This window comes from Trachemys scripta, chromosome 5 (genome assembly GCF_013100865.1).
Source record: "Trachemys scripta elegans isolate TJP31775 chromosome 5, CAS_Tse_1.0, whole genome shotgun sequence".
Taxonomy (NCBI): domain Eukaryota; kingdom Metazoa; phylum Chordata; order Testudines; family Emydidae; genus Trachemys; species Trachemys scripta.
The window spans coordinates 13,607,822-13,630,919 of NC_048302.1; the positions used below are offsets into that span (position 1 = coordinate 13,607,822).

The 23,098-nt window shown below is 44.9% G+C and overlaps 1 protein-coding gene across 6 annotated transcripts in view; it reads left to right on the forward strand.

Moving 5' to 3' along the window:
* Window positions 1–267: 267 nt before the first annotated feature.
* FRAS1 (Fraser extracellular matrix complex subunit 1) overlaps window positions 268–23,098 on the forward strand; it is a 294,329-nt gene continuing 271,498 nt past the window's right edge. For 2 of the 6 annotated variants that reach the window (XM_034772623.1, XM_034772625.1), the window contains exons 1-3: window positions 303–529; window positions 631–1,333; window positions 9,285–9,316. In XM_034772623.1, coding sequence (XP_034628514.1) covers window positions 1,255–1,333; window positions 9,285–9,316 — 111 coding nt within the window. In that variant the 5' untranslated portion in view covers window positions 303–529; window positions 631–1,254. Of the gene's footprint in view, window positions 530–564; window positions 1,334–9,284; window positions 9,317–23,098 lie in introns of those variants that run through there. The other 4 variants (XR_004645979.1, XM_034772627.1, XM_034772626.1 and 1 more) reach the window with 4 other exon arrangements.

Genomic DNA, 23,098 nt, shown 5'->3' on the forward strand with positions numbered 1-23,098 from the left:
GCACTGGGCGGCTGCTTGCTTAGGGCCAGATCCTGTTTTCTCGGCAGGGCAGTAGCACACCTCTCTTTGACTTCGGTGGGACCAGGATCCAGCCCATAGCCCGTGTTACTGGTACTATTAACTTTCTCAGCTGGAGCTGCTCCCTTCCCCCTTCCCGGCCCTGTGGCACTAGTTTGGATCCAGTCTCAGACAAAAGGCGAGCTTGAAAACTCCTGCGGAATGAATAAGGGGATCAGGTTGCTCGCTCTCTCACGTGACTCTCTGCCAGTTCCTTGAGTCCCTGGGTCCATTTTCACACGGAGAGGGGAGGAGCGTCTCGGGCTCCCAGCTCCAGGTTGATTTGGTCATTTTTTCTGCAGGCACGTTGCTTTGGGCTCCCTCGATTGCCTCCTTGCAGGTTCTTTTGGTCTTTGCAAAGGCCCCTTTCCGATTACCCCCCTGCCTTGCCGCTCACCCTTCTCTCCTCCAAGACAGCGTTGCAGAAGGAGCTTTGCACGGATCTGCTGAGCTGGGGGGGAAATAATACACTGTAAGGCTAGACAGAGAGAGAGTGTGTGTGTGTGTGTGGGGGGGGGGAACAGTGCCACCCCGGCCACCAGCAGCGCTGTTTAATTCTTTTGCTTTTTTCAGCCCTCCCCTGCGCTGGGATCAGCCCAAAGAGCCAGGCTAAGGCTGTGTCTTTGCCGGAGAACGGGGCTGGGCACAGAACTGCAGCACCGGAGAAAGTTTCCCGGGAGGCGAGTGGTTCTGATTTGCCCGCCGGGCTGCTGGGGAGGAAGGGGGCTGCGGAGCAGAGACCCCCCACACCCCCTTTGATGCCTGCCCCTCTGCGCGGAGCTGGGCGTAGCGCTGGTGCCCAGCGAACTTGAAACGTTGCTTTGCAGGCAAGCCTGCCGCGGGGGGTTTCTTCTGCACGGCGGCGCTCGGCGATGGAGGGGTCTCGGGCCGGCCCCAGGGAAGTTTGCAGCGGGATGAATCCGTGACGGGACAACTTTGGGGACCACGCTGCGGATGGGCTCGTGGGAGAAGCTGCTGAACTAAGCACAGGCGTCTCTCTTTCCACGCGCGGGGGGCATGTTTGTGCTGCTGGACTCTTGTTACTCACGGGGGGAATTGTAAAACCACCTTGACCCCCCCTTCCTCCTTCTAATTAATTTAACCGAAGCAAAGGTCTGAAATTGTGCTGAGTTGTGGAGTCTGCTGCAGGAGGGGTTGCTTGCGTGCCCGGCTCCAGAATCGGCTTCGCCTCTCGCAATGGATTACCTGGAAGCGTGGCTCCGGATTGCGCTCCTCTTTGCTGGATTTGCCGTATTGCCTCGGCAGCAGGCGGAGGGTGAGTAAGAAGCGCACCCTTGGTGTACGGGGAGTTACAGGGCGGGCTGAGCGCGTTAGGAATGTTCCCCACTGAAGATGGCTTTGATCCGGGTTAATTTCCACCCGGTGTGACTGTCCCCGCCGCCGGCCGGCACAATGTCATTAAATGTAGTTGCTTGCAAGAATCCCACACTGCATAATTCAGCCGGCGCTCCCAGGGAAGGACTCCCCGGGGCGGAGGGGTTTGCTGGAAGGGGCCCAGGGTTGTGAAATCCATGAAGGCAGAATGGATTGCAGCAAACAGCCCCCCCTCTGCAAGCGAACCGAGCTGGGGAGGGAATCCGAGCTGACCTGGGAGATTTGGGGAGCTGAAAGGCGGCAGGCGTGTGTGTGTGTGTCAGGAGCGCAATGCGAGCAGGACCCCGGCGTGTGATTGTGCAGAAAGCCCCTTGCTCCCCGGCCGGTTCTCCTGCGGGCCGCCTGCTCTGCAGATCCCCACGCGCGGGCCCTCGGGGGACGGGGCAGCGCTGTGTGCACGGTGCAGGACGGAGGGGTGGCTTTGCGCTCTGCTCCCAGCCCCGGGGTTCGTTCCTTACGCCTCCAGCTGCGGGAGGGAGCGCTCACCTGGCTGCAAGCCGGGAGAACCCGAGCCCGGGACCCGCCTTCCTTCTCCTGTGCCCGGGGTCCGGCGGCAGGACAAGGCGTGGGGCTTGGCAGCGCGAGGGCTGGGGTCCGAAGCCGCTAGTGCCCCGGGTGAAACTTCTCCGCCTCGCGCCTCTTTCCCACTGGGGGGGGGGGGGGGAGGAGCTTGCTGCTGCTGCTTGCTGGTCTGTGACCCCCCCTTCCAGGCCTCTGCCTGTCTTACACACACTGTCGGCTGTGATGCCCCCAACACATGCATGTGCCCTGGCTCGCTCTCCCTCCAACAGCAATAAAAGACATCACTTCAGTGGTTCTCAACCAGGGGTCCCCTACTCCTGGGGGCACGCATAGGTCTTCTGTGGGGTCCATCAACTCTGCTAGATATTTGCCTAGATTTGCCACGGGCGCCATAAAAAGCACTAGCGAAGTCAGTGCAAACTAAAATTTCATTCAGACAATGACTTGTTTATACTGCTCTGTAGACCATGCGCTGAAATGTAAGTACAAGATTTATATTCCAATTGATTTATTTGATAATGACATGGTAAACATGAGAAAATAGGCACATTTTCAGTGACAGCCTGGCGCGACACTTCTGGATTTTCATGTCTGTTTTTGTAAGCAAGTAGTTTTTACGTGAGGTAAAACTTGGGGGAACAAATCAGACTCCTGAAAGGGGTACAGGAGGCTGGAAAAGTTGAGAGCCACTGCCTTACTGCACCCACCCTGTCTCCCTCGCACAATAGGGGGCAGTCTTGCACTGGCAGGCAGGACTGGGGCAATGGGGGAGGGATTTTTTCCAAAGCATCTCAGTGCCTGGGGAGCACATCTCCCCGGAGTAGGGCGCCTATGGTGCTTTTGCACATCCGATCCTCCCTGACCAAACAGGGCCTTTACATCTCTGTGACTGAACTGGCACTTTTGTTCTCAACCCCTTTTCAGCAACGCTCCAGTTACCCTATGAGCTGCACTGTCTTATCCTTGCTCTTGGCCCAGGAATAAATCATGATACTGAATAACAACAAGTTGAAGAAAATCCACTAGCTATTTCTCAGTTACTGAAGAATGGGTGGGGGAAATGTCAGGTCCAGGTGGGTTTTACACGGTGTGCAGTGTGTGTGTTATTACTGCTGAAGGCAGCTGGAACTTACTTGACTTTTTGCTGGTGGATTTTACACTGGTTTCTAAAGGGAACGTGCTGTGTAGAAGAGTATGTTCCCTGCTTTCTGCCCCGTCTGCTGGTTATGATTCTTCCCCTCCTCCCCTCTCTGCCTTCATCAGTGTGGAAGTGGAATGGAGGGGTTGCCAGTATCTGGTAGTGCGATAATACCCGATAGCTGCTTTTCTCCATGCTACATAGATTCATAGATTCATAGATTTTAGGACTGGAAGGGACCTGGAGAGATCATCGAGTCCAGTCCCCTGCCCACATGGCAGGACCAAATACTGTCTAGACCATCCCTGATAGACATTTATCTAACCTACTCTTAAATATCTCCAGAGATGGAGTGCCACTTTGCATAGCATTACTGCCATTTTGCAACCTTCCGTGCCACACAATGGAGGGAAAATAGATGACCCTACACGTGTGAAATTTAGAAGTTCCTTTAGGAACCACAGCTCTGACTTTCATTAACATTTAAACCATAGTGATTCATTAACTTAAGCTTTATTGAACTTAATACGCTCAAGGTTCTTAATCAATAACAATAAGTGATCTTGGTCAACAGGTAAAATCTCCCAAGTCACTTAGGAGCCTATGTTCCATTGAAAGTCCTTGAGACTCAGTTTACTTTGGCACTTTGGAAAATGTGAGCTGCCAGCAATAGTTATCGTCGTCAATAACAGCGACTTTTTACTAGTTAATAATAGGTGTGGGTGTGTTAGTTGAAGAGCAGCATTGTCAGGTGTGACATCAGATAATTGTGTATGTGAAATTACGAGTGAAGCACCCTCCTTCCCCACAACAACAATCTTGATGGAGCACAATATAAACATCCCTGAGTTTAGGGGACCCAACACAAAAGTGTCGATGAGTTTGGGTCCCCCCCCCCAACGTGGTTCAGTATGTGACTGAGAATTTATTCCTTCAGGTGCAGGGAGACACTTGCCTTTCATCTGTGTTGGGTTTAGCAGAAGATCATTCATCTAAAAGGCCATTGGGTAACTTGGAAATGCAGGCAAAACTCCTATAAACTTGAATGAAAAATACATTATACACACATATTATATAGTATCAGAAGAGCCCTGCAAATCCATGGATATCTGCTTTATATCCACGGATCATTTTTGCAGGTTGCGGATGGCTGCAGATCCAAATTTTATATCTGAAGTGCTGCAAATTTGTGGATGTCCGCGGATCGAATGCAGATACAAATTTTGTATCCGCGTGGGGCTCTAAGTATCAGGGCGCACTCTCGGTGGCTGCCTTGAGGACAGGCCAGTTCAGTAGTAGGAAAGTTGGCAAAAATGTAGCTAGAACATCTTTGAAAATCTGTGTATGTCAAATCATATGCAGTACGGGATGAACACAAGTGTTTGAAGAAGACTGTCTCCCATTACAGTTTGTGAGCAGGTGGAATGTACCTTTGCTTTAGTTAGGAGAGGATCAGACTTCATGTGTTTTCCTTTGCAGTCATTAATAGAGGAGCCAGTGTGCTCAGGTGAATAGAACAACAGGAGAGGTAGATTCTAAGCCCTCCACTGCCCTGTTGTGTGATCTTGGGCAAATCAGAGTGGATTTTAAGGGTTGAAGTTGTCATCATTGGGCTTCTCAATTTTTAAAAATAAATTAAAATAAGTAAGCCACAACTGTAAAGTGGAAAATGGTAGAGCAAGGGAATAATCATGTGCAGGAAAGTCTCTCTCTCTCTCTCTTGGTGGTGAGTGCTTCTAACAAAACCATTATAAATGGACAAACTGGAAAAACTCCCTGGGCCTGGCTGCCTGTTACAATAATGCCCCTTTACACGTAGTGGCTATGTAAAAGGGCCGTACAGAAGGTGTAAATGGAATCTTGTAACGTGAACGTATTGCCAGAGTGATGCAAAGAGATCTGAGTGGAACTGCGAATCAAATCCAGTGTCTTGACCTTGAATCCAGTTCTATGTCCCCTGGGTGAGGGAATCTTCCCAAGCCTTTCTCTCCACTCTGAGTCCAAAGTCACAACCCTGAGGACCTGACCCATTTCCTATTCACATCAATGGGAACACAGCCAGTTGACTTTAGTGGACCTTTGATTGGGTCCTTATGGCCTTTCCCCTGACCAAAGGAAAATAATCCCTTACTTGCTAAGGACCAGTTTATGTCTTTGCAATTGGTTACACCTGGGCTAAAGACCATTCAATAGGTAATTCTCAGTTTTAAGCAACCACTTTACTGTAGACCCAAGGTTTGTTGTGCAATTTTGCTTCATCTGTTTTTAAAGGCATCCTCTGTACCAGACAACCAAGTTCTGTTAATCCCTTGGGTGGTTCCTTAAGGCAGTTGTCACTGCATTCTTTTTTCCTTTTGTAATTTCTTGTCACATCTTTAGTAGCTAGATGTGCGCAGCTGTTTGAAGGAGGACTGTCTGCCAGAAAAATCAATAAAAGAACTGTCATTCAGTTCATCCATGATTTCATTCCCCGGCCCCATTTTTTGACTTATTGAGATAGTATGTGTGAAACTGTACCTCACCAATCATTTGCTTGGGTAACCTTTCTCTTTCATTATTGTCAGTGTCAGTGATCGGCACTAGGGTATTAATGGTGAGTGAATGACGTTATGCATCAAAGTATTTGGGATGTGCTTGCTATTCAGAATAACCGTGATATAGACACTTCAAAACACACTCAATATCATTGAGAAAGTCTAGGTGTAGAGAAACCTTAATGAGAAATCACCAAAAGAAATGTATGAAATAACGCCATTTGTGTCAAATTCCATTCTCAGATAGGTGTGATTTCAGTGGGTCACATGAGCGGATCTGTGGGTGGAATGTGACCCTTGGTGTGTTGTATGATTTAAGAACTGGAATTCAGGCAAACTTTTAAAGTGCTAACATTTTTGATGTATTTAAATATATTTGTTTGTATATTTAGCGTGCCTTCAGTTTTTCAATGGGAGCCAAGCACACCAATCCAAGGATGGATTCTGGCTTTAAGCGTAAGATCTTACTTATGAAGAGAGAACTAGAATCTTGCCATCATGTAGCCTTCGGTGACACTGGAAGAAGAGAATAAACAATCTCCCTAATGCATAATGGACCAAATCTTGGAAATCCTCATTCATGCAAAACATCCATTTAAGTTAATGGGAGGTTCGCCTGAGTATGGACCACACAATCTGATCCTGCTAAGAACATGAGAGGTTAGCCGTTCTGACTCACTAAGCAATAAGACTAGGATAAGGAAGGACAATTGCAGTAAAGAATATTTATCATTCAGTAGCTGATGCAGGAATCAGTTACTGGGGGGGGAACCCTATCTGTATATGAGGGTTTTTCTTAATTGTCTTGAAGCCCCTCTAAAGTTGTGTTTTTCTACCAGTGAAATGATGCAACTTTTCAATCCATGCCTTAAAGTACCGGTAGTTCCCATTTCAAGGCAAGTGGGACAATGAATATTGGAGAGGGAGAGAGAGATTCATCTGTAGCCAAAGCACTTGATTACATAAAAAAGCTACAAACCTAAATTTGCCCATTCTCATTTTCTCCACAATCCTTTTGGTTTACTGAAAACGCTTGGGAGGGCTGTCTGTTTTCCCTACCTCTTGCGCTGGGGACTTGCCTCCTAAAGCAGTGTCTTGGTACACTGGACTGGTTATTTGGGAGTATCTGCCTTCTTACAGAGATTCATTCTGTCCTTTATTTTATTGCGTATGGTAGCAGACTCCTCTCCTGCCTTTCTTGATTGCTGTCTCTGCACTTGACCTCTGGATGAGAAAGCAGGCAAGTAGTTTCCTGCAAAGCTAATGCTCATGACACTTTATCAATGGTCTGGCAGGGGTATAGCAGAAGCCAGTGGCCACCCCTTTTTGGAGACCAACTGCTAGGCTTTCTCAGATGCCTTCTTTGTTTCTGTGTTCTCCACTCTGCTGAACAAGACTCCTGTGTCTGCTGGCAGCCAGAATTCCCTGCTCTGCATCCAGCCTGGCCGTCCCGTGTGCCAGCAGGTTAGATCAAAACCTTGGTTTGGTTTGGTTGGTTTTCCCCCCGCTGCTGAGCATGTAGCCAGTTGTTTTACATCCCTTCAGACTTACTGGTGTCACGTTTTAATTTTGATTAAACCAGCCTTGTAAATAATGTGCTTAATAGCCTGCGCCTGCTCCCAGAGAAGCCCAGGGGCTCTTTCCAATGGGGGCAGAACTGAGTCCTGAGTGTGCAGTTTTCAAACCTATCATGATGCATGTTAGGGACAAGACGGAAACCCGCACATTTTACACAAACTGCCTAAACGCCAGATGAGTTTTATTATCGGTAGATGCATATTAAGGTGTTCTGGCTTGACGGCAAGTTAATGAGAAGGAATACAATTCTGTGGAGGTGGCCAACTCAAGGGATTAAAAGTGGGATATGAAGCGTTCATCTCTAGGTCGCTAATTCAGACTCAGGCCAGGAAGCTGTCACTTTCTGATGTTTGGCTTGTGTGAAAGGTACACAATGCTGGGTGCGGTACCAGGAGCCAGATAGATAAGTGAAAGGAGTTCATTGTGTCTGTCCTGTGCCTAGTGGATGGGTGTCCATGTTACAAAAACTACCACGAGGGGAGACACCAAACTGGTAGGTCAGTTTGCTGGCAGTGTCAATGGAGAAACCAAGGAATGCCCTGGCATAGAAACTAAACTACCCTCCCCATCGGGGCAGGTCCCTCCTGGTCAGGTTTGAGGCCCATTGGCTCAGTGGGGGTGAACTTGTTGCGCATCATGTCTGCGCTCTCTGGTGCTGGGCTGTCTTGACCTCAGCTGGAAAGATGGACACAGCCATACGAGGAGGCCTTCCTGAAGGAACAACGTTGGCCCACTATTCAGTCAGAGGAAAGACCATGAAAACAGATGTGCTAAGAGGGGGCGGGGTCAAATGTGTAAGAGTTTGAGAGAGACAAGGTGGGTGAGGAAATTAATACAGTATCTTTTATTGGACTGCCTTCTGTTGGTGGAGGAGACAAGCTTTACAGCAACAGAAGTTGGTCCAATAAAAGATATATCTTCACCTCTTCCCCCTCCCCTCTTTTCTTGGGCTCAACACGGCTGTAACAACACTGCAAATGATAAAAGCTTGCCAGTGGGCAGTGCCAAGCAGAGTACCTCAGACAGCACCCTAGAGAGATCGGGGGAGTCAATAGATGCCACCCGAGGCAGTCTGCTTGAATGGGTGAGATAATTGCCTCTCCCAGGCAGTACATCAGACATGACTATCCAAGGGTGGTGTGGGACTGTATTTTGGATCGATGGCGCATTTCTTGGCAGATAGACAACTTACTGCATCCCCCAGCCCAGTGGTTCTCCTGTGTGGTCCAAGCAGCATCCAGCTGCATCCCATGTGACAGTCTCAGGACCATACAGGTAGTATATACATTGAATGGAAGTGGCCCACATAACGCATAGAGAGCTGCATATGCAGTCCACAGGGGTAAATAGGTACCAAAAGAGCCTCCTTCATTATAGCAGGACCTATTGTGGTCACGGGCAGTTTAACTGACATCCCTCCAGGTGTGGCTTCTTGAGCTCCCCATCTTGCCTCGGTGGAGCTCAAGAACAAACAGCATGCCAGCTGGTTATGGCCTGCCCTCTTTATCCTCTTGGTGGTGGACGGATGTGCTTGATGTCTCTGGATGCTGCTGCCATGATAAAGTGGCTACATCACTTACCCCATTCTAATTCGTTGTTTGTGCTGCCAGAGGCCATATGCTAGAAAAAGCACAAAGGAGACAGCCCCACCGTTGCTGAGAGCACTCTGTCATCGAGCTTCTGCCTATTGGATTTGAAGGTGGCCAATGCCAGGTGGAGGTGAACAAGGAGGTGCTAGGACTGAATTGAGTTTTTGATGGAGTGATTGAGCAAGTGGTGGATTGATAGAGCTGCCTTTTCTTAAAGCAAATAGAAAAAGGACACAAAACATTTGGATAGTGCAAGTAGCTTATAATGTGAAACCACACAGTCATAACAACATTTCTTATTCTGTATTTGGTTGCCTTTTGTATTGGCATCCCTAAAAAAAACCCTAGTGACATTCAGGGGAATTGTGGCTGCTCAAAGAATGCAAGGTCAAGTTCTTTTGAATCTCTGGTTTATGGGTGAGTCTATTAATATCAGCTTCCTTCTAATCCATTTTCTTTTTGGTCCTACAGGTGCTTGTGTCTACCAAGGCTCGTTGTTTGAGGTAGGTGAATCTTAATATGTTTCCTGGTTACATTGAGGTTGATAGGCTGCACTTGTGGCACTGACAAAACTTGTTGAGTCAAATGACTTCCATGGCACAAATGGTAGTGATGGTTTCATTAATATGCAATGGGGTGAAATCCTGGCCCCGCTGAAATCCATTGCAAAATTCCTATTAACTTCAGTGTTGTCAAGATTTCACCCATGGTCTTTGTCAACCCAACCAGGCTACTGTTGAGCAAGACTCCGGGCATGTTTACAAATCTGGCTCTTTGTTTGTCCTGTGCATTTTAAACAATGTGATTCAGGAATGTGCAAAACAAGACAGGCCAGCTAGTGTTATCTAAAATCTTCCTGTATATTCTGCAGGTATTTGATGTTTTGCTATGAGTGATGATTGTTTAACACTTTTCTTCTGGAAAACTTCATATTCATTGTGTGCTGTGACTTCTCCGTTTTTAAACAAAAAGTATGACTTTTGCATTTTTTTGCTGTGACAAAACCATGATTTCGCCATTTGATTGTCATTTTTCACAGTTGCAAATAATCCACCTTAATCATTGGGCATGTGACGTTGGGAATCTCATGCAAATAGTACTTTTCCATACGATACTTGGCTGTCTCAATTTGATACTCAAACAGTAAAAATAAATTGACAAGAATATTGGTCCTGAAGTGCTTACACACAGGCGTGCTATCACAACGAAACTACACAATGATTTGTTGTTGTAGAATCTAACGTCGTGTGCATCATGTTTATTTATTAGCTAGATTGGGTTTATATGTTTTCTTTCCCTGAATACCCCCCTCCAGCAAAGTTACTGCAGTGTCTTTGGAATCTATAACTGTTGTATAACTTCAAGTTCTATAGGAGTTGGGTTCTTTTTCCCTTCCAACCTTGACTTTGACCCTTTTAAAGTTCTCCTGCACAAAGGGGGAAATGAAATGGAATTGATTTACACCACCGTGTCTTTGGTGGATGGCTTGGTGAAAAGCCGAAGCAGATTTCGTTCATTTGTTTCTGTTAATAATACACCGTGGAGCATCACAGTGTTTTAAAGGAGATTGAAAAGTCTGTCTACACTCCATCAACTCTAATAAATTGTGTGGCAGATCATTCTCTTCTAAACTCATTTTATCTCAATAAGGACTGTAATATAATGAAACTAAGGGGATGGGAAATGAGATGCTCATCTATGTCACCGAATGATGATGACGTGTGTGACATTTACAATTCAATTTTTTTTTTTTTGGCTTTGTACTCTTGTCTAAATGATGGAGTTGATGTAGATGCAGACTAAATTGAAGGTGGTTTTTGTTTAAATTATAGAAATTAAGGGTCAGTTATGGAAACCCTTACTCACTTTAAGTAATTCCTTACTCAGTATGTTGATGTCAGTAGGATACTACTCGGGGTGTGTAAAGGTATACAGATCTTAAAGCAGCTTTGATTTAAAAAAAAATGCTTCACTGGGGAAAAAAGTCCTATATTTTGTTTGGCTTGAGAACTGCACATGTGTGTAGTTATTCTCTGGTGTAACCTTCATGGAAATGTCACTATGAAGAAGGAAAAAAGTATATTAGCATTGTACTGGTGTTGGTATTTTTCAACATGTTACTACTTGTAGAAAAATACCAGGTCAAGTTATAGGGTTAGTTATAACCAGGTCAAGATGTGTGCTAACAAGACATACGCTGCCTGGCAACATTGCAAGGGAGAAAGACAAGCTGCATGCTGTTTTCTGGATTCTTTCAGAATCCCAGTTTGTTTAAAAGCAATACGATATTGTTTGTAGTAGCTCCCACACCATGCAAGGTGCTTTCTGAACACAGCTGGAGACAACAGCAACTTTCACATTGTGAGTGCTACTAGGGACAAAAACTATAAGACAATAATAGTAACAATTACTGAAATCCTTGCCCTGAGGAACGTATAACTTAAAAAGACAAAGATACGCTAAGGATGAGAGAGAAGGATGAAATCTACAAGCGACGTAATCAAGAGGAGGATGGGCACCCGACTTATTTCTTTGCTTTGTTGTTGGAGCTGCCTGAACAGAAATGTGTGCCCATCCATGGCCTCACTGATACCAGTGGAGCTCCTCACAGGCACAGGGGCACCGTTAACATCAGCGAGGCTCTGAATGGATGCAGAGCTCCACCCATTGCAGGGTGGGGGTCCAAATCCCTCCTCCCTGCCTTCTTCCACACATGGCTCTCGCTTGTTTTTCTCCCACCTTAGTTTCCAGATGCCACTCCAACGCCCTTAAGCACTTCCCTCCCAGCACTGGCCTGTCTCACTCCAAGCAGTTCACTCATGAAATAGGTAGATGACTAAGGCCTTGGCTACACTTACCCGCTAGTTCGACAGCTGGAAATCGAACTTCTGGGTTCGACTTATCGCGTCTAGTCTGGACGCGATAAGTCGAACCCGGAAGTGCTCGCCGTCGACTGCGGTACTCCAGCTCGCCGAGAGGAGTACCGCGGAGTCGACGGGGGAGCCTGCCTGCCGCGTGTGGACCAAGGTAAGTTCGAACTAATTCGAACTAAGGTACTTCGAACTTCAGCTACGTTATTCACGTAGCTGAAGTTGCGTACCTTAGTTCGAATTAGGGGGGTAGTGTAGACCTGGCCTTAGTCAGCTAGTTTCTTGTAGGTATTGTGACTTAAGTGGTCTCGAGGAGGCATTTAAGGAAGTGCATTATAAAGAAATTGATTATTTTGCTGCAGCTGTACCTAAGTCCTAAGCGCCTCTGGCTGTGTACAGGAGCCACTGCTGAAAAGAGAAATTCTATGCAGAGAAAGCATTTGGATAGGTTTCCCCCCACCCCAGAGGGGAAATAAAGGAAAAGTCTAATTACATTGTTTCCTTCAGAGAGGGATCGCTCCAAACCTGCAAAATTTCATAGAAAACAGAATTTTTCAGCCATTTCCAAACTTGAGGCTAATATTTGTAACGAATGGTAGCTCTTCAGTTTGAAAAAATAGCTCTGCATTAAGGATAGTGCCTAGAGAGAGGCTGTCGTCTTTCATCGATTTGTACATCAACCATTCTTATTTTAAGACTTCTATCTATAAGAGTCTCCAATGGTACAGTGTGCCTGAGACTAGCAAACACTGCTTTTTTTTTTGTATCGGTTGTTGTACACATTAATAAACAGTGTCACTTGCAGCCTTCTAAAGCTATACAGCTCTTTTACAAGCCTTAACCATCTATATAACGTTTCTCGGTGGGTGGATGGGGGAAAAAAGGCATAAAGGTTAAATGGCTTTCTTGAGATGACAGTGGGAATTAGAACTCAGGAGTGCACAGTTTACAGTCCTGTGGTCAGAGACCTAGACCAGACCTCTGTGAAATATTCCAATTGATTTGAGTTACCCCTATACAATATACTTGAACGTACGAATATTTTGCACAAGTTCTGCAGCAGTAGAAAAACAGCACAAACCCTGTTCTTTATTAGTTGTTGTGAATTACTCAGGAGATTTCATTTTTTTTAACTTGATGAAAACCATTTGTATGTCAGTGGATTTACAATATTTTATTAGGTTTTCTGCATATTCAAAGCAGTACTGTTTGACAAGCAATAACCAGAAGTAATATAGTAAAGGTACAAAGAATGCCATTTTCTTGGCACCTTACATGTAATTACAAGCAAAAATAAAAACAGATCTGGCAGCAGCAGATTATATGGGAGACGTACAACAATATATGGAATAAAATAGTATTTGCTATCTAAAAAGTGGCTCCTATTGTCCATCCAAGAACTTGTAGTGGGAAGGGGAAATTCCCAGCAATGTGAGGTAATGAAACTAGTATTTATTAACCCTCTCTTGTAGCTGTAGAAAGCTCTATATCTTAATTGCATACAGTCAATAGACCCAGTCAGTGCTACATAAATCAACTGTCTGTGCTGTCCCAGTCCTGAAGATAAAGATGCATATAACAAATCTGAAACCCCAAGGTGAAGATAAACCATTGCAATTCAGTCTGTTAATCTTTCATTAACACTCCCAAAGAATGATTGTCAGCTCTGGACAGGAACGTTTTGTGAGCCAAATGCTGAACTGTTATCCTGGTGTAAATCTGGAGCAGCTTCACTGAAGTCAGTGGGGATGTCTTTCAGCTGAGGAAATGGATTGGGCCTTCAGGAGATCTGGGTTCAGGTCTTGGCTCTGCCACAGTCGTCCTATGTGATCCTGGACCCTTTTTTGCCTCAGTTTCTCTCCTTTCCCACAGATCTTCAGCCTTCACGGAAGGCCTAGCTCTGCCTGTTCTCTGTACCTTGACCATTGCTTTCCTTGGTGCTGCTGTCGGTCTCTATGACGACCACAGGCGGCACCAGTGGAACTGTGCTCACCAGTGGCCCTCTCACATGCTCTGTTGTGTGCTGGTTCTGACCCATACCACTAGGAGGTGGGGTGTTTGCAGAATCAATAATTCATCGAACAGCAGTGCACATTTGTGCTGCCTATACAAATAACTGGCTCGGTTTAGTTAGTGGGCAGTCCCCATCTGGACTGGAGCACCGTTTAATGGGAATCCTGGAATTGTCTAAGGGGCTTATGGGTATGTGTCCTGGGTTTTTCATCCTTGTGAAACAAACATGCTTACCCTGGTACAGGTGGAATATTTTTATGAGTCGGGGAAAAAATGCTGCTCCTAAGAAACCTTCCCACTCCCTGTAATTAAATTCCTGAAACTGTTTTGCAAGAGGGAGGAAGGATTATTTACAAAAGCAGGGAACACCATCAGTCTAAGTCTGTAATTTTTCCCACCCCCACCCTGTTGGTATTGGTTATCTTGGACTTCTACTGTGTGGTGAAAGCCTGTTTGATGTTGCTTGGAATTTTACTGACTCTTTTCTTCTAACTCTGTAATCAAGATGAAGGGGCAGGAAGCGGGGCAGGTGGAACTTAGAGCATTTTTAAAGAAAAACAGGAACAGACTGACAATTATTTCTCTCGAAGGCAGTGAGGCCTCTTGCAGATACAACAGCTGGGAAAGTGACCTTAATTACTTGAAGATGGCACAGACAGGAGGGAGACTGAGGGCGGAGGGTGATAGTAGCATAGAACAATCTGAGTGTTTATGGGTGAATAGATTCAGGTTTAAAACAGGTCTGTAATTACAACATGACAATAGGAATCTAAAATATATACTTTTTTCTTATTCTGCTTTTGTTTATTGGAGATTAGAATGTAAATACTAACCAGTGTATGATCGTGTATAAGCAGTGCTTCTAGCATAAGTTATTGATTACTAATATTGCAATAGCACCGAGAGTACTCAGATGAGATGGGGGGTCCCCTTTGGACCAGCAGTTATACAAACACATGGCAAGAGACAATCTCTTACCTGAAGAGCTTACAGTCTAAACAGACAAGACAGACAGAGGCTGGGGAAGAAGAAAGGATTGTTATCCCCCATTTTACAGATTGGAAACTGAAGCACGGATTAAGTGACTTGCCCATGACCACAGAGGAAGACTGAGCTGGGGATTGAACCCTGATCTCTTGAGTCCTAGCACAGTTTTTTAACCACAAGCTTCCTCTCTGGGTGTATATTTGTCCCTGCAATATGTACTCTCAACCCCTGTTAGCTTTATGGGAGTATTGTATGTGTGTTGAGGGGAGACTGTTCCGCAAGGAATGGACTTCTAATTTAATTTTAATTTCTTTAACTAGTCACTTGGATCATTTTCTGAACCAGAACTGTATAGTACTCTGAGATCAGCTGGTCATCAAATGCCAAAATCTGTATTGCTGTTTGGTGTTAATGAAACCAGCGACAGATACAGGCTACAGATCATATTGCAGCATTTATTGAGCGTCCTTATAGTAGAACAGGGTTATCTATTGAAAACAATTACTCCTCTGAAAGATCTGGTCGTTGTCATATTTCACTGCATAGCAAGGCTGTCTTTTGTAAAGATTTATATGAGGCTGAGATATAGACGTTAGTGTAAGTGAATATAGAATAGAGCCTGGAGGGTTAGTTAAGAAGTGGGGAAGAAAAGTATAATGAGTCTGCAGCCAACAGAAACCAACAGAAATACCCAAATTCATTACTGTACAGCAACTCGGCAGTAACACAGCTTTGTACGTGATCCCTGCATAGTTGCATTCATCAAGGCAGCAAGATGTGTGACTTAGCTGTTGTGTTCCTATGTTTTGTATACGATTTATTTTTACAGCATATGAAAAATAAAGCTAAAGCAATGAAGTATACTGGCTAAGGGGGATTGTGAACTCAGTGGGAAGAATATTAAGTGGGAAGAGTAGGTGCTTCTCTGCATGCTATGAGGACAGCAGAACTTATACCAGGTACGCTGACGTGCTTGTTTCAGCAGGAGGTCTGTGTGTGTGTGTGTGTGTGTTTGTTTTGACTGTCAGCAGGCTTTTCATATTTGTGTGTCATTCAAATATGGGCAGTGTTCAACCTGTACCTACAAAGACATATCTATATGTCTTTTCTTTACCATGTGCCTCATTCTGTCTATCCATTTCTGGACTGGATGTAATCAGGCTGGATGCAAATAGTAAATGAGGTTGGCATTACAGGTATTTGAGAACTAAATTCTCCAGCTGGAATCACAGAATCTGAACAGCCAGCAACTATAAGTAAAGGCAGGAAATAAAATAGCCGACTGCCTCAGTTCCTGGATTTGAACGCTAGGGATGGTTCTCATCCTCAGAGATCTGTTGTGAGCGTTGATCATTTAATATAATATTGAACTCATTAGAGCACAATAAAGTCAACTCGGGTCCAGATTCTTGGCCACACTGTAGCTGCTTTGCAGCAGTCTGTCAGTGCAAAGCAGCCACCGCTGCCGACTCCATGGGTGCTCCAGGGTTCAAGCACCCACCAAAAAAAAAAAAAAGGGGAGGGGTGCTCAGCACCCACAAGGCCCGATTAATCTTTTGTGGGCCCCAACGCCCTGATCATGGCCTGTGAAAGCAGCCATGGACCCGCTCCTCTGGCCCGTGGAGGATTCCTCCAGTGAAGAGGAATTCTGTGGTGTAGGGTAGCTATAGCAGGTACTGATCCCAGCTACTCCCCTCTCAGTTCCTGGTGTAATATGCATGCCCTAGAGGTGTTCTTCTTTACTGAGGGGAATGGGCTGACAGCTGGCTAGCCCTAGGTTCTGGAGGAGGGGAGTAAAAACGACTTTCCTGCCTTTCCAGCCCCCCAAATAAACACCCGTTGCTGCCAGGGACAGCTCAGATGCACCCCAGGATCTGGACCAGGGTAGCTTGCTCAGAGAGCTTTCAAGGAGGGGGGGGGGGTAACATCAGCTAGAGATGATGTGCAACAAAACCAAACAAATCACGTGTTGTCTGGGTGTGTCTTTGTTTTTTGAAAATAGGGCAGGAATTGATGGTGTTGGAGTGAAAGTCAGCTGGGTGGAGATACCGTGACTGCAGGGCAGATAGTGAGTTTGAGGGGGGCGGGTAGGGTGCATGGAGGATACAATGACTGCAGGCTGTGAGCTCTGAGGGGAGGAGTGATGGAGCAGTGTGTGGCTGCTTGGTGAAGGGGTGGGGTAGGAGTGTGCGTCTGTGTGTAAGATGGGATAGCAAGAATGCTGATGGGGGAAGAAGACCAGGAGCAGCAAGGCAGGAAAGTGGGCAAAGAGTAAGGCATGAGAGGTGGGTCAGGGACACGTAGGGCCTTGATAGTGGGGATGAGCAGTTTGAACTTGATGCTGAAAGACAAGAAGGCAGGGACGGTCAGAAGAGTTTGTGGGTATGGGGGAGGCTCAGGATTAGGACAGATGCTGCCAGCAGGTAGGAAGCAGCAGGGAAAGAGGTGAAGAGAAAATGTGTTCGAGCAAGAGGGTGATGGGGGATGAAGTAGGCAGATGGAACAAGGGGAAGAGGTGCAATTAGTGGGAGCGGATGAGATGAGTGCGGGGAGAGATGGGAAGTGATGGTGAGGAGGAAGAGGGCAGAGAGGTGGAAAGAAGGGAGAGGTAGCCAGAAGAACAGCGGAGAAGAAACTAGCAATTAGGGCCAATGAGCTGGCAAAACAATTAAGCAGTGATGGCAGTGAACCGACAGTTGGTGTGCAGTTAAAAGCAATGAACTGGCAATTAACACTCAACAGAAGTAGTGACCAGACAATTGATAATCAAATAACAGTCAGTACGTAAGCAAAGAACAGGACGCTCATAAGCAATCCTATAAAGTGGCCAGTAGCGAAGTAAAGAGCAAGGCAACAAAAATACTTGTTAGGGGCCTGGAGCAAGTAGGTGGCTGTTGAGGTGTGTCTGGGCATCCCACAGGATAAAACTAGGTCTGAGGTAAATGTTAATGGCCCTCTTTCTGCCTTTGCAGGATCGGGGCCATAGATTGTAACGTACTTTGAAGACAGATTGTGCTATGTAAGTGTGAAGTGTAATTCAGTACTATTATGTCTACTATTTGCAGCTCTTCTTTTCCAGTATTGTCTGTGACTAGTGCAATAAGAAATTGCATCTGACCCAGCTGGGCTTGGCCAATACTTGGTGGATCCATTTCTCAAGTTAGGGTTATGCTATTTCCTGCACAGACCTCGCACACATGGCTTTTAGGCTGCGGCATGCTATGTCAGCTAGGCTATGGCGTACCTCTGTCCACAGACCGTTGTGTGACACACCTTTTGCTACGTTGGGAGATGGATTAGGGAGTAGGGCAGTCTCTTTGTGTCTTCTCATAAATGATCTGAAACAACTAAATAAAATGACTAGTAATCCAGCCCAACTCTGTTTAATGGCCTGACGAGTTCACAGTATGGCTGCAGATTTTGCTAGCCTTCTTCCCTTTCCCATCATGCCACAGTGCATATATGATTCTCTCTTCTGGCTAGATGGGATGGGAGGAACCATATATGAATCCTGCACTTCCTGAGTTGGCACTGTTTTCAGCTAAGGTCCTGTCTACACTGGCCTCTTGAAGAGCGTGGTTCTGCTTTGAAAGGTTACTGTGTAAGAATGGTATCTGCTTCCTCACCAGACCTGCTCCCTGTTTGTATTCAGAGTCAGATGTACATACATTTTTACTGCTTTTAACTCCTGTTAGCTCTGCTGGCTCTACAAGACTAAGGTTAAACAGAGCAGAATAGAATCCAACTTCTACATCAGCAACAGAGTTGTGATCTAAGTTCCAACTGCAGGTCTGGTTTCTGCCCTCGGATGCACCTGTGCCACCCCATTGAAGATTAATGAGATAAAGCAGGTCTGATAGAAGGCACAGGTGTAACCAAGGACAGAATTTGGCTTGCAGACTCTCTATTACTGGTGCTGATACATGACCAGGAAGGAGTACAGATTTCAGATTCCAGGGTGATTTTGCCAGGCTCCCATTTACAAACAATGCAAAAACCAAACCAACCTTGTAAAATGAGCACAAATGATATAGAAATCCCTGTGGCATGATAAAGATGGAGCTCTTGCTGCCATTTGTATAGGAGTCATTCATAGAGTGAATCTGGCTGACCTACAAATTCAGCTCGGCTGTTTACTACTGTAGTTGGATCAGATGTTGTGGACAATGCCAAGCTAAAGTCAATGGGAGTATTGCCACTGATTTCAGTGTGTGCAGGAATACTAGTTCTAGAAGGCTGGAGCACGCCTTCAGTGGCTCTCTGATGACATAGTTCCATGGAACTATACTGATATATATCAGTTGAGGATAAGGCCATCAACTTCTTAAAACCTGGTTCTCTCCTGGCTTGGAAGTGATGAAACATGTCCATAGAATGAAGGATATCATTCAGATCAACCCAGGTAGATTGTTAGAAACATTTCTGTGTCTGAAATTGCTGCTAGCCACGCTTAGCTTTCTTATAAGGTTTTGTGTATATAAAAGGCTATTGTGAGCTGAACAAAATAATATTACTTATGGCTTGTCCACTGAAGCAAACCTGAGCTTTTAACTAACGTGTTTATGCTTTGACAACCTTTCAAAGCCTGAGCTTATGATAAATTCAGTAAGGGCAAAGTCACTTGAATGTTTTGCAGCTGAACACAACATTCCACATCTCACTTGATTTAGTTAGCAACTCACTTAAATATCAAGGGTCAACTTGTGTTTGCGCTTTTCTTCTGAGAAGAAAACTTCCATGGGTTTGACCTTGCAGTGTTTAAAAGAGGCTTGGAGTTCCCCTCTTTGTTCGCCTTTGAGAGAACTGGCAGTAGCAGAGCTAATGCAGCCACTTGCTTTGTTTTAAAAAGTAGCAGAATTCTTCAGGTTCTTGCATTTTTTTAATAGGAGGGATGTGGGATGTGCCAGTTGGGCGGAGGGAGGACTCACGTTGCAATGAAAATAAATAGTTTTGTGGGGAGATTCGGACAAAATCTGTTTCTAGATCTCTCTCAGTGTCCCTGCTTATAAATAATAGTTTTCAGTCTCTTGGGGAGAGGGGGGGCAGGAAAGAGGGGTTGCGGTGGTGGGGAAAGACAAGAATATGAGCCCTGGAGGCAGTCCGTTTAAGTGGAAGGTAGAGTGTGATAAATGACGTTTACCTCTGATAGGCGTTCCAGATAGGGAGAGGTGAGTACAGTTGAGCTGCATGAAGTAAACCATTTGTTTCTGGGTAAATTCTGCAGGAACAGCTCTTGGTAGTCTGCCATACTTCTGTGGGTGCCCTTATCAACATTCCTTTTACATTTCTTTTCTAGCAATGTTTGAACAATAGTGACAATGCCCCCTTCCCCCACCCAAAAAAAAAAACAAAAACATTTTTTGTGGAAAAAGCTTTAGTTAAAATTTCTGATCTTCAGAAACACTCAAACAGCTGTTGGATTTGGTTAAAAAAATCAACAAGAAATGATTAAAAAAAATTGTTGAAAAATGTGTAGAACTTCAGCCAGCTCTGTTTTTTACCATTAAGGATGTTGTAAGCAAGCTTCTTTCCCAGCCTGGTGTGCAAACAGTCCTCTTTACTATATGAAGTCCAAACTGAACTGCTTGTTGTGGTTTTACCTATCGCAACAAACAAAACACTGAAATAACATAAAGATTAGCCCACATCTCCACAGGCATTTTTGCTCAAAGGGTTCCTCTCTCAGGACTACTAAACCCACACCCTCAATCTTCTCTTCCAAAGACCAACTCTGCTTATACTGAAGCAGGGTATGAAATCAACTGCTTCAGAGTCAGCAAAATCCATGTAACTCTTTCCCAGCAGGTTCAACACCTCCTAATAGGATGGGGGTATTGCAAGCAAATGTTGCCAGACTATTATAGGCACCCACTGTATATCTCAAAAATTCAAGCTTAAAGAATTAGTTATACCTACCTAGAAACATTCTGTCATTTATTGCTGTGGATGTTAGACCTCAGTGGTATTTGTATTGTATATAAATATTGTGTTAAATACAACTGGTTGCCTTGATTGTGCTTTGAGGACTTTAGTTTATTATACTTTTGGTTCAAAAACATCCCTCAGAGTGAAGATGTAAAATATGTCAAGAAATCCTATATGTAGAGGGCCTGATTCTCCATTGCCTTGTGCTTTGTGTAATCATTTGCACCTGTTCAAAGGGAGTGTAAAAATCCAACCAAATCAGAATTTTCTTCCCGCACTGCTGGTAGTGCTTTACACGCCTCTTTTGCAGTGGAAAATCAGGCCCACGGTATTTCTATGAACTGTGTGTAGGTAGGGGTTATTACTATAATAGGGATAACACTTTGCTCTTACAAAATGCCTTCCATTTTAGGGTTGCAAAGTGCTGAGATATGCTGACTGAAGCACAAAAATTGAAAGGCACAGAAATCAAAAATTTGAAGAGAGAAATGTTTTTTTTTTTTTTTTTTTAAATTATCCTTGTTTAAGAGGGCATATGATAGCAGTCTTCAAATATTTGAAAGGCTGCCATAAAATAAGATGGAGGAAAGTTGTTCCCTCTTGCCACAGAGGGCAGGAATGGGTTCAAACTACCACATAGCAGATTCAGATTAAATCTCAGGGAAAACTTCCTACCTGTAAGGACAGTAGGACAATGGAACAGACTGCCTCGGGAGGTTGCGGAAGCTTACAAAAGGAGGCTGGATCGCCATGTGTCTCTTGGATGGTTTAGACATAACCAGGACCGGCTCCAGGGTTTTTGCCACCCCAAGCGCCGGAAAAAAAAAAGCCGCGATCGCAATTGCGATCGGTTGCACTCCAGCAGCAGCTCCACCGCACCGCTTTCTTCTTCGGCGGGAATTTGGCGGCAGGAGCTTCCCTCTGAGAGGGACCCGCCGCCAAATTGCCGCCGAACAGCCCGACGTGCCGCCCCTTCTGCTTGGCCGCCCCAAGCACCTGCTTGCTGGGCTGGTGCCTGGAGCCGGCCCTGGACACAACAAATCCTGCATTTTGGCAGGGGTTTAGGCTAGAAACTAGATGACCCTTGTGGGCCCTTCTAACCCTATGGTTCTGTGAAAATGAATGTAATTCAGAATAGTGAGGTAGGATTTTTTTATGTTTTGATGGTACAAGGTAAAGAAGTATAGTAATAAAATGAAGGTTGTTCTCAAGAGGATTTAGTATAATCTCATCTATTAATCAGAAAAGAATTACTTATTTCTTTATGGATCAAGGCACATGTTTTAATGTCTCCTAATAATTCTGTTTTCATCTTGCAAGATAGTCTTTTTTTCTGGGATGCACAATTAAGTGTCACTTTTTTTTTCTTTATGGACTAAGAATGTGATTGATATACAGTATATATAAATAAGCCCCTAAGACTTAGCAGGTTCAAGTGCCTTGCTGTTCCTTATCAGTGACAGCCCTAAAACCAATTCATTCATATACTACGAAGTAGAAGTAATTCCAAAAGCATCAGAACTTTCACATATTGCAATAGAATTTATATCTTAGAAACCAATGCAGTACACAAGACACACTTCATATGACCATCAGCATAGCTTGCACCGTTCAATCTATTAGTCAATTTAACTTCCACAGCTGAAGTAAATTGTGACTCTAAGACTTTTACTCTCTGATTTATTGAATTTTAAACAATTGCATTGTAGAAACAGCCAGGTCGGCTAAGGTAGCATCCTTCATAAGTCAAGAAATCCCTGTGCAAAGCTTATGCTCCTACCCGCATCTGTAGCAAAATAGTGACAGGGAAGAATCTGACTTTATATGATTAACTACTTGGGACCTGATGTAAGCCCCTGGAAGTTGATATGAGCCATTGATTTCTGTGAACTTTGAATCAGGACTGTTTTACTTGGTTGCTTGTCAGAAATAAATGGGTGTCAGAATGAAAGGGAGAATACATGTTAACATATATAACAACGGTGTGTTTTTATTCGCTCCCTATAGGGGTTCATTGAAGAAACCAAAAGCAAACTCTTTGCTCCCATCTAAGGAGGTCTATATTTATTTGATTAGTGAGGTTTATGCCTGTAGCTCCTCAAACACTGACATGAGGATACATTTGTGCCTGGAAAAGGACAGTTAGTAACTGTGGTTATGGTACCAGTACTTTTCCTATGCTCACTTTATGATTATGATGTGAATGCATTGTTGACATGTGGATGCTTATTGAAATAAGCGACTTTTACAAAAAGCTGTTAATGTCTGAAGTGCCTTGAATTCTTTTTTGGCCGTTGGAATGAGATTGCGCCTTTTACACGGTATTCAAAGTGAGGCCTAACGTGACTCATGCAACATCAATATCACTTGTCTCTTTGTACTTTATTTTAAATTTTGGGTCTCCGTTGCAAGCCCCAGACTAATTTCTCCCTCCTCCTCGCCTATGGACATACATCTCTCTGGTGGGTGCTACCGTCGTCAAGGCTGTGG